Raw genomic sequence first — 12,272 nt, 5'->3', positions numbered from 1 at the left:
TCTATATATATATATATATATATATATATATATATATATATATATATATATATTCACTTTGGCAAGGGGATGGCAGGCTGGGGGTGATTGGGAAAAGAAAATAATAGAGAATCATGTCAAGTGTTATGTTATGGCTAATTATAATTTTATTGAAGAAGGAATGTACTGATTGTGCTTTCTTCTGTCAGAATGAGAACTCTCCAATGTGGGTTCAAGGGCCTGGCTCTCGAACAATGTCAGTTCCTCCCAGCACGTATTACAGCTTCCAAGGACAGAATCAACAACAAGCAGGTGGATTTCGGCAAAACCAGCAGCCATCACAACATTTTGGACCCCATGGGTACCCTAATTACTACCATTCTCAGAGTGGGATTTCTCTGGAACATCAGCAGCAGAACCCTAGGGATGCTTCCCTTGCTGGCTCTCAGCAGCAGAACCCTAAGCAGTCCCAACAATTATGGCAAAACAGCTACTAATCCTAATCACCTCCCGGTTTTTAAGGGTCTTGATCTGATGTGAGTTTGAAAATGACCAATCAATCTGAGGCGTTCCCACGGTCTAATTATTAAATGTACCATTATTTGGTCCGTAGAGACCTTATATGGCCACAGAAGTTGTATTCTACATAATTATTTTTCTCGTGATGTTAACGTAGGTTTTAAGTGTGTGCTAATTTGGTGTACTATTTACGATACTCTTTTTCGCATTTTACATTTTTCTCATCTAGTTATAGTGGAAAGTTTCATATTCTGTCTCAGATTTTGCTCCTTTTATTATTGTCTCATAGGGCAGATGTCTTACAACTTAACATATTCATCGTCGACTGTATATTAATTAAACTTGCATGCAGCTGTATTGCATGGTAGTGACTTTTTCTAGAAAGATGAGTTGTAGTTTTTATTGTTTGCAGAGATGAAATCTTATTGCCTCGTTTTAGGTTTAGTTCTCCTATTTTACTTTATATAATCTGAACAAAAAATTTGGAGTTTAGTTCTCCTATTTTATTATATGTTGAATCATTTGACCTTAAGAAAGTAAGCCAGGATAGCCAAATAGAATTAGTTTTGAAAACATAATATTGATTTTAACATTTTGGTGTTCTCAAATAGAATTATTTGTATTTAGAAATTGAATTTTAACTTCATATTGTTGAATTCGTTTTTACACAAATCTATTTTAAAGGTTAATAACTTTTGATCTAAATTTTATTATATCAATTTATTTAAAATTGATCTTCATTACGCATAAAAGCAACAGAAGGTTTCAAGTTCTTAACACCAAAAAGTATGTGCTTCAAAAGTTTAATCATTGGACACAATTTAGCTAGTGTAAGTTGCATCATGTATCAATTGTCTTTTATTACTTTTGGGCTGGATAGTTCAATATTTTAATTAAATTGTCAGATCCATCATGAGTTTGTAAAAGTAACACCATTAGAATAAAAATGCTTCAAAGTAAAATGACACTGTAGGGTCCACATAAACTTAGGTCATTTGGCCATTTATTAAATTATATATCCTTGCTTGAGTGTTACATTTGCTTCAAAATTAGGTATTTTTTGGTTGCTTTGACGGTGTCAACTACTCAAATTTTGGATGATACTAAAAGTTTTTGTCTTCGTTACCATAGACTAATTTTGAAAAGAGAGTACAAGTGATGACGTTGAAGAATATTTATTTGTCATGAGGTCTTTGCAACGAAACAAGACTTATTATGGTTGGGTTGGGGTTGAATGTGATTGGCGTTGTTTATTGTTGTTGTTAGTGAGACTCATTTTGGTAATAAGGTGTACATCCACATAATGAAGTTTCAACACCATCAATTGCACAATGCTTATTTTACGATGACTATTAATAAAAGTTAAAGTCAAATTTTATCTTTATGTTGGATTTTATTTACCAAAGTCTATCTTTTCGCATGGTCAATTATAAGTTGATGTGTATAGAATTTTAGTTACCAATGATGATGTTTAGGTTAAATACATTTTGTCGGATGTTTTACATCACGTCAATTACTTCATCTTGCACTTCATAATAGCGCTTTTTTTAATTATAATCTTCTTTGACAATAGGTATTTAATTTCTTTTAAGTAAATTATGTTATACTTCTTTTGTTCCACAATGAGCATCTAATAATTTTTTCAAATCATCCTCAATATTAGGTGTTTACTATTATCATGAATGTAGTATTAAATTTATTGACAACTTGAATTGATTTATTAATTTACCTTGAAGAGATATAAATAGTTTATATTTTTATTATATTATTCATTACAAAATACAAAAAAAAAAAAAGATATAAGAATAATTACATAAAAGTTGGTAAAAAAATAATTATTGCAATTAAAATTTTGAAAGAAGTCTTATAAAATAAGGCAAGAAAAGAGTCTTATATTTAGAGAGGAAGATAACAATTAATTATTATATTAAAAAATACTTTCATTTTGAGACAATTTTTTTCTCTTGAAATGTGACACCAATAATAACAATAATTAATCAAAACAAAAAAAAATTGAATTGAAATGCTTTTCAATAAATTCTTGGACCTGGGCCTATTGGGACTTTGCTTTCAATTTCAATATGAGGTATTTAAAAAGTAAAATATCGCCTACAGGTTACACTAGTAGTTTACCAAAAAGGAGAGGATAATAAAGCCAAATCATGAAACTACAGAGTATAACACTTTCGAGAAGCTATTTCACATGATATCAGACTCTTCACAATCCATAAACAAAATCAAAAAGTGGAGAATGATGACAAATGACATTGGTTGTAGTACACAAGTAGCTGCCAAGGGACAAATTTTGCTATAGGATAACAAATTCAAGTCTGAAGTTCAGAGATGAGATGACTTGTTCTATTTCTTGAGAGTTATTTGAGATTCTACGAGAGTTGTATGGTTAGGGAACAGTTAGACCATCGAATAAACCACCTACATAATAATAGATTGCAGAATCTCAAGACCATTAGCGTCCTTGATTTCAGAAAAACTTCGTCTTATAACTTCAGGGTCTAGCACAAGTGATTGGTGCGTGTCATGCGTGTTGCAAACCTAGGTATCAAGTTTTATTTTTACATATAATATAATCCCATGATTAAAAAAAGAAATGATGGAAAAGCAATCTTCCGCAAGAGCTCTAACTTGTAAAACTTCCAAGAGTAATAACCAACCAATAGAATAAGATATCATAACACCAAACAAAAAAATAAATGTTGTAAGTAATAATAATAGGTGGGCTTTCTTTTCCTATCCTATTCATACAAAAAAGGATATAATACCCCTTTGAAGTAAAAAACAGGACCCCAGTTTTTTGTTTAATCATCACACAAAAACAGTTCCAAATTCAACTGATAAGTATAGGACTAAAATGCCACTCCAACATAAAGGAGGCATAAATCACAAATCATGCGATATTATGACCATTCCACAAACTAGAAATTTCCATAAACATAACAAAGCATTAGGGGGCTCACCCCAGCACCAAGGCCGCTCTCGGAGATCTTTAGTTGGCACGGGTTTTGAACACATCAAGACCAATCTCAGTAGGATCAGTTGCTTGCAATTCTATTTGAATACCATCTAGCTCTCTCTTGAACCTATCTTTGGAGCTTGCATAAATCATCTTGTTTCTGACCCTTGACGTGTCGGGAGACCTTCAAAAGAAACTAACAAGTTTAGATAAAAATCAATTAATACCAAAGCTACAACAACAACTCCCAAAACCTAAACAGAACATCACCATGCAATGAAGAAAATCCTGCTTTTGGGGACATTGCCTTCTGTCAAAAACTCAAAATCATAAACAGCATATCGACACTCGTCAGCAGGAAGATTGGCAGGGAAAGCAGGAAGGCAAGCAGCGAAATCTTCATAGCCTTGGATAGGCTCACCAAGCTTCTCCACAATGACTTGTTTCTGATTCTCTTCAATCTTATAAATTATGAACCTGTGTGTCCTTTTTGCTTTGAGCTCCAAAAACCTCAACTTGCAGTCATCATGAACCGCCATACCCGACGCTGCGTTTGCCTGTAAAATTGCATACACATAATAGAAATCCAAAATGGTTTGGTTGACACTGGACAGTTTTTTGTAAGACTACACAAGCATACATAACTTCAGCAGTTCCTCATCCAATATGAAAAACAAACGATTGTTAAGAACATGATAAACTTACAGCTGATTTGATATCAATTTTGAAAATGGTAAAATTTTCATACAAACGTTATCACATAAACTTCCCATACTTCTATCAAGATTCAAGACATCAAATCTGTTTGGAAAAACTATAAAACACTTATAGCATAAGTGCTTATGTATAAGCTATTTCTATAACAAAAGATAAAATCAGGTCAGATGTTTTCTATGAAATATAAGCTATTTTATTAAGCTATCAAAGAGAGTTTCACAGGTGATTACCCCAGTAGTTAAGTTCAAATACATCAATCCAAACAGACCCTAAGGGTGTTTGAAGGAGCTTATTTGAGCTTACTTGCCTCATTATATACGCACTTACAAATGTATTTCGACACATAAAAATAATCATGACATGCCTATAAGTTTTTTCAGCTTATTTCTCCCCAAAATAACTGATAAATAAGCAATTAATTAAGCTCAATAGAATAGCTAATAAAAAAAGCACTGAATTAAATTGCTCATCTAAACAAGCCCTGAAACTTAAAATTGGCTATTTAAGAGTTTAAAAAAACGAGACGAGCCAATTTGCATAAAACGAATAATGTTATAAGAAAAATGCAAATATCACAAGCACACAAATAGTATTTTCCAAAATCACATGGTTAGAATTTAGGAAAAAAGTACACTTTTGGGAGCAACAATAAGCAAAACATTAATAATAATAATTTGTCAATAAAATAAATAAATTAATAAGCATTAACCAGAGAACGCATCTGTTTACATCGAGAGATCAAAGACAAACACAACATAACAAAGTTAGGGGATGGATTTGGGTGTTTGAGATTAAAGAGAGAAATTGAGATCAAAATCAGATCTGCAGGTAAATGATAAAGTAAACAGAACGGGAACAAAATAAAAAAAATAAAAAAATAAAAACAATTTAGTTTGAATAAAAAAACATTTGGAAAGATGAGCAGAAGTAGAGAGTAACTGACCATAATTGGAAAGAGATGAGTGATCGGTGGAAGAAGGAGGAAATATAGCGTTCCGAATCTTTCGTTTCCTCAAACAACTCAACAATGTAGCGTTGGGTTGCGTTGATTTGAGTCAATCAAATAAGCAAACAAAAAAGCAAAACATTTTCTTTTTTCAAATTAATATTCTTCAAATTATAAGGGTCGACAAACTTAGTCATATATTTTCAAAATGGTAATTTAGTCCAATAAATTAAACGAATTTAGTCTATTCACTGAATACTGAATCTAGTCCTTATTCTTTCTTTAATTAAAAAAACTATCTTTTAAATATTTAATTTTAAAATATTGATTTAGTATATTTCAAACTATTGACCGACTGAAAAATACTGTTGTCACATCCTATTTTGAAGTGATTTTATCACTATATTATTAAACATTGATAGAATAAAGTTACTTTGAAGATCAAGATAGAATAAAGGTAAGATATAAAGTTGAAGTTATGATTGAAATGATAAATATTATTATATTATATATATATATATTAATTAATATGATAATAATATTTTATTTTATCATTTATTTGATACACATCTCATCAATATAATATATATTATATTTAAATAATAAAATTATTATAATAAATTATTATATATTTGTTTTTTAAATAATTTATTATATTATAAATTAATGAAAAAATATTAAAAAATTAAATAAACAATTAAATAATTTTATATTTAAAATTATCTATTGACACTACTAAATATTTTAAATAATTATTAGTAACTAAATAATTCTATTTTATTTATTCGAATATAAATAAAGATATGATATATAATACATGTAAATAAAAAAAAATACTCTTGTAAATAAATTATATTTATTTTAAATGTTTAATTAATTTTGAATACTAACTTATTAAATCATATAAAAAGTCAAACTATCATTGCGACAAAATCATAAATATTTTTTAAATTAATTATTAATATTTCATTTTTAAGTTTAAGATCAAATTTTATTAATTATTTTTATGTTTATCTTTGATTATATTTATATTTTTGTATTTTAGGTTATATTTTATAAATTATTTTTATATTTTATTAGATTTCTATTTTATATTTTAAATTATATTTTATAAGAGTAATTGAGTAAATGACTGCTCTTATGATAGAAATTTCAACCAGAAAGACATGATTTGATAGAATTCTGAATTATTTTATCATATCATGTTGATTCATCAAACATTAAATTCAAATAAAATATAATAACTTATTTCTATCTTATCATGTCCATCAAACGAGCTCTTAATGTTAGGAAAATCATTGAGTATCACAAACTAATGTTGAATAATCATGTGGTAGTTGATCCAAATCAATTTTTTCTTTTACCTATTCTACTAGTTGGTCTCCTTCTCAAGATTGGTTCAAAATTAATCTTGATGTTGAGACTTCGGATAGTAATTTTGAGAGCACTGACACCATTATTAGAGATGTTGAAGATGTTCTCTTAGTTGTTGTTACTTGGAAGACACCAACCTTATTTGACTTAGATATGGCTAAGACACATGGTTTTTTCCTAGTGCTTTAGTTTGCACTTGAAATGAGTTTTTGCAATATATTATGGTTGAAGAAGAGTGTCATAATGTGGTTCAAACAATGAATAATTCTTTTGTTGCCTGGTTTTATGTTGATTTACTTATTGTTGATTGTTGCAATATTAGCTGTTATTTTTCGAATTGTTTGATTGTAGATGGAAAAAAACCTACAAATGTTTCTACACATCTTTTTATCTAACATTGCTTTGTCATCTTGTATTTCTTGTATTGTTTCTTCTATTGTAACCAGTTTAGCTATTTAATATAATTATCCTCGTAAAAAAAATTCATTTTCTAACCAAATGACTTATTTGGGCCTTTACATTTTAAAATAGGCATACTTAATTTGAGGTAACAACTCAGTTTTTTTTTTTTTTTTTTTTTTTTTTTTTTTTTTTTTTTTTTTTTTTTTTTTTTTTATTTTTTCTGATTTAGTCTTTTATTAAATTTTAAGTATTAAATTGATCCTTTATGTCTTAAAATGTTAATAATATTATTATTTTTTTTACATAAATTCATAAAATTCATCAAAATTTTCAAACAAAATCTATTAAATTAATTATCATTTTTAGCGTAATGCAAATTTCATCAAATTCATAACTCAAATATTCAAATAAACTTATATTCATTCTTTATTTGATGTTGTTTGAGATTTAAATATGAATTTATTTGAATATTTGAATTATGAATTTGATAAATATATGAATTTTCTTGAAATTGTTACTTAAAATTAAATAAAAGATTAAATAAAAAAAATATAAATAAAATATCTGAAATTAAATTAAGGGAGTATATGAAATATTATGCTTTTAAAATAATAACATCGTTCTCCTTTTTTTTTCCATGTTAAAGAAAACAGAAATCAAATTATAGTTTTTCATTTTCAAAAAACCAAAAAAAAAAAAATTATTTCCCATCAAAGTTCCAATTTAAAAAAACTCAAATCTTCATCTTCTTCATGTTAGTAGGTATGCAGGTCACATATTATTGCATACATTACGTCATTATTGAATTAATATGCTTATTGATCGGTTGAACTAAATATCATATATGGAGAGAAAGGCCTTAATGAAAAAGATAAACATAATGGATCCAACTCAAAAGTTAATAAATGGACCCAAATGATCTAAACTTGCAGGGATATCCTTGACACCCTAATTACAACGAGTAAACAAATATAAAATATTATTCGCTACATTTTATTATGGTTATGGAGATTGAAATGGCAAGGAAAGTGAAAAGGATACACAATAAAGTATAACTTATAAAAATGTTGATGGTGAACATTTTCAAAAAGTATTAACCTATTCATTCATTACTAGATAAATTTTGTTTCATATGTTGAAAACTATTAATCGATTTAGTAATTTCTTCAAATTCTGAACTGTAGTTTTAAAAATTCTACGTATATTTTGATGTAATAAAAGACTTTTTAAATTATTATATATGCAACAAAAAAAACTATTAAACTCAAGAAAATATCTCAAAACTAATAAGAGAAAATGAAACTTCACACAAGCTAAAACACACTCATACAAGAAGTAAGAAAACATAAAAGACACTTTATTCTTAATCTACATTTTCACAATAATATATTTTATCTCTTAATTCACAATATTTGCATGGAGATTAGTTACTACTACATAGTGGTGGTGAATTCTTATTACCTATAACATGGTTATAAAAAAATTGTTTTAAAAAGTATCTTTTTATTCGATCATTTTACGTTAAAAATTGTATACATAAAAGAAAAAAATATTTTTTTTTTAAAATTAAATTACTCCTATTTTATTTAATATAAATATATTCACCATTTCCTTTAATGTAAAATAAAATATATTGAATTTGGAGATTGCATGTAATATTAATAATAAGATACATTTGAAAAAAATTAATAATTAATATCACATTAAAAATTAAAAATATAATTCAACTTTTTTTACAATTGAATTACTCATCATTTTTTTTCTCTATAATATCTCATTTTTTATTTTTATTCTTCAAAATATTCTACTTTAAAACTAATATACTAAAATACTATAATTTTTTCTCCTTCAGTATGTTGCAACCTAGACATAGGACCATGTGAAAGAATTTCTTTTTCTCTTCAGGAGATTTTATTTTGGAGAAGCGACCATCTTTTTTTAACAAATTAAACTATAATAAAATAATTCATTAAATATAATAAAAATAGTTAAAAAAAACTAAATTATATTAATAAACTTTAGCAAAATATATTACATGGAAAAAAATACTTCAAAGTTAATGCGATTGAGTAGATGTGTCAGCAACATTTAAACAATATTTTCTATTATGATTAGGGACCTAACATTATCTGCACTTTTTTGCTACTCTTTATGTGGTGTTTATTGGTGTTCTAATGCGTTTACTCTTTAGATGACCTTTCTTGACTCTCCACATTTGAGAATTGTGACACACCTTAACACCTTCATATTCAGGTCAATATCCTTTGTTGGGTATAGGTTTGAACGTTTGGCTGTAGATTTTTAGTACTATTTCCACCTTGTACACATCAGATATCAACGTCCAATAATCATATTTTAGCTAGAACATGTTGCTACGACGTGTGAACAATACATATGTATATCTTGATATCTCCCATAATCGAACCACATGTTAGGAAAATTGACACTGAAATGATCAATTGGTCGCCATTCTCTTGGGTTTACCGTCTCATGGACCATAAAAATATGGTTGCTCCGATCAAAACCATCATCGACTTTATGACTATTGGACCTACGTATTTTTTGTTTCATAAAATTTTTGAATTTTTCTGTGTATATCTGACCAGAAGCTAAAATTATTGTATGTAGTTTTCCCATTGTTCAAAAAAGTGTCCCCAATTTATAATAAGTTGTTTGGATCAAAATAATGATGGGAAAGTTGCACGTGTCTTTCAACACGTTGATTGACTCAACAAAGTTGATTGTCATGTGACCCCAACTACTACCTCCTTCAAACGCTTAAATACAATTTTCTGGTGGTATGATGTCTAGCCATTTTATGGTCTCTCAATTTATCATGTCGATCTCATTGTGATAGTATTTGTACCTAGACTCGTTAATTAAGTAACATGTATTGAAAATTAAGTAATATGTCAAATTTGTTAGAAAAAAATTAATTGAAAATTATATTAATCTTTCCCTCCCCCGTCTCATCTTCCACAAGGGCAAAAATAATGAGAATTATATTGTCGTTCTCATCCTATGCAATTGTTATCAATAGAATCTCTTGTACTTGTCGTACAACCACGTCCCATCAACTTGTACAATTGGTTTGCAAAATTTGAACGCCTACATGCATGGACCAAAATCTCAAAATAGTTGATGAAAGATCCCAACTATCAAACTGTTTTTATGATATGTTGGAATTGTTTCCATTTATACTTTGGTTCATAGAGCAAATGTTCGTAAAACCATCAATCATTGTGGGATTTAATTGTAAGACTCCTCCCAATTCGGAATGATGACAAGAAACGTGATCAAAATAAGGATGAACCACCACAACCTCAAGTCGTTCAAAGAGCAAGATGAGTTTGACGAACTCCTAGATGGAAGACTGAGACATTTATGTGGACATCGTTAATTAAAATTTGATGTATTTTTTTCATTTAATGTATTTTGTTGGTTTTTATTAATATAATTTAACATTTAATGTATGATTTTATTATATTTTTAATTCGTTAAAAAAATTAAAAAAAATAAATGAGTACAATGAGACCTGGTGGAAAAAGATTCTATTATTACTAGCTTAAAATGAATTCTAAAAAAAACTAATTTGAGAGAAATAATATATGACATATATGTGTGTGCACAATTAGAGGTACAATTAAGGTGGCATTTGACCGAGTCTCAAGGAAGGTGTTTGAACATAGCATAAAAAACCACATTGTGTTCTAAACATAGGAAGGTATAAAACAAAACAAAATTGTGAATCACAAAAGTAAAACAAACAATTTATATGAGTTGTTGTTGTAGTATATGGAAATGTCGATTCTTCAATAAACCACCATACAAAAAATATCATAACATATTTTACTTGTACAACACGTTTCCCAAATTTTGTTTCATATGGTACAAGGTAATTAAATTAATGGCAAGTAATAATGGTAGTTATAAGAACACAGAAACATCACGCAAGGTAATGGTGGTAGCTGATCCAACACGTGAATCAGCTGGTGCACTTCAATATGCACTTTGCCATGCTGTGATGGAACAAGATGAATTGATTCTATTACATGTTCTTGAGAATCCAAATTCATGGAGAAACACACTTTCAACTTTTCTTAAGATGCCTTCATTAGGAACATCAACAACTGCTTCAATGATTGATTTTGGAGGTGGTGGTGGCGGTGGCGGTGGTGGAGATCAAGGTGAAGGTGTTGTTGATTTTCTTGAAGAAATGAAGAAGGCTTGTATGGTTTCTCAACCTAAATTGAAAGTTCGTGTGTTGAAGGTTGAAATGGATAATGGCAAAGATAGGGCTAATACTATTCTTTCACATATCATTAATCAAGGGGTTCATGTTGTAGTTATAGGCCAAAAACGCACTCTTTCTTCCACATTATTAGGGTAAGTATTCATAATTAATCACTAATCACACGGTTAATCCTTCTTTCTATAGTTTTAAATTAGGGTTGTGGTCATGTTGTTTATACTGCAAACCTTTATATTGCGATAAAATATGATCGATACAGTCGTAATTGTTGTCATTGAGGAGACTCTAAAGCATTCAAAACATTAAGAGGAGACCTCTAAATATTGCAGCCACAATTGTAGATTTGGATTGTCTGCAGTCGACAATCTACGAATTCACACAGTTAGAACATTGATGGTCATTCGATCGAGATCGGACCAATCAATATCTCAATTTATAAAAAATCAAAATCTCTATTGAAATATGAACCATTTGATTTCGATCTAACGGTCATCGACTTGCTGATTGTGTGGATTTGCAGACTACAAACAATTCGGATATTGCAATTGCAGTTGGAGACCGCAATTTAGAACAAAGTCTTTCTTTTTCCATATATTTGAATTTGAATTTTTAATGTATGAAAAAATGCAGATATAAACGACCTACAGGAGGATCATTGAAAGGGATAGACACAGCAGAGTATTTGATCCAAAACACACCTTACACCAGCACATGTGTTGCAGTTCAGAGAAAAGGTCAAAATGGAGGCTATGTTCTCAATACTAAAACACAGAGAAACTTCTGGCTTTTAGCCTAACTATTATGAAGGTTTTCAATTTTTATGCATTCACATATATAGAGATATATATGGATCCCTCAGGCACCCTTCTTGGCAGAAACATTTTTTTTAATTAAATGTATGGGATTGTATATGGTTGTTTCCTTATAGAGATTTAAGGAGATTTGTTTAAATAGGCTAAGCTTACATTATTATTCTTTAGATACTCAAATTATTGTTGAATGAAATCATTTGAAAAAAGTAGATGTAGTTTTATCATGTTTTTCAAAAATTGATGTATAATGATTTGAGTGTTTATATTAATATTCTAGATTTAGTGAAATTGGTAAGATTT

The 12,272-nt window shown here is 28.7% G+C and overlaps 3 protein-coding genes across 4 annotated transcripts in view; 2 read left to right on the top strand and 1 right to left on the bottom strand.

Moving 5' to 3' along the window:
* LOC101505243 (uncharacterized) overlaps positions 1-757 on the top strand; it is a 7,608-nt gene extending 6,851 nt beyond the window's left edge. For both annotated transcript variants that reach the window (XM_004504173.3, XM_012716866.2), the window contains exon 10: positions 189-757. In XM_004504173.3, coding sequence (XP_004504230.1) covers positions 189-476 — 288 coding nt within the window. In that variant the 3' untranslated portion in view covers positions 477-757. The remainder of the gene's footprint in view (positions 1-188) is intronic.
* Positions 758-3,159: 2,402 nt separating this feature from the next.
* On the bottom strand, positions 3,160-5,379 carry LOC101504938 (actin-depolymerizing factor 1-like). Its single transcript, XM_004504172.4, has 3 exons — positions 5,130-5,379; positions 3,740-4,026; positions 3,160-3,653 (listed from the first exon to the last, which is right to left on the bottom strand). The coding sequence occupies exons 1-3, from the start codon at positions 5,130-5,132 to the stop codon at positions 3,503-3,505; spliced, it is 441 nt and encodes a 146-aa protein (XP_004504229.1). The 5' UTR covers positions 5,133-5,379; the 3' UTR covers positions 3,160-3,502.
* A 5,286-nt stretch (positions 5,380-10,665) lies between these two features.
* On the top strand, positions 10,666-12,111 carry LOC101504618 (uncharacterized). Its single transcript, XM_004504171.4, has 2 exons — positions 10,666-11,294; positions 11,791-12,111. The coding sequence occupies exons 1-2, from the start codon at positions 10,684-10,686 to the stop codon at positions 11,954-11,956; spliced, it is 777 nt and encodes a 258-aa protein (XP_004504228.2). The 5' UTR covers positions 10,666-10,683; the 3' UTR covers positions 11,957-12,111.
* The last annotated feature ends 161 nt before the right edge of the window (positions 12,112-12,272 follow it).

The sequence above is a fragment of the Cicer arietinum genome, chromosome 6 (genome assembly GCF_000331145.2).
Source record: "Cicer arietinum cultivar CDC Frontier isolate Library 1 chromosome 6, Cicar.CDCFrontier_v2.0, whole genome shotgun sequence".
In the NCBI taxonomy this organism is placed as follows: Eukaryota; Viridiplantae; Streptophyta; class Magnoliopsida; order Fabales; family Fabaceae; genus Cicer; species Cicer arietinum.
Note: the sequence above shows the minus strand (reverse complement) of the source record. Positions and strands in the feature narration are given on the sequence as shown.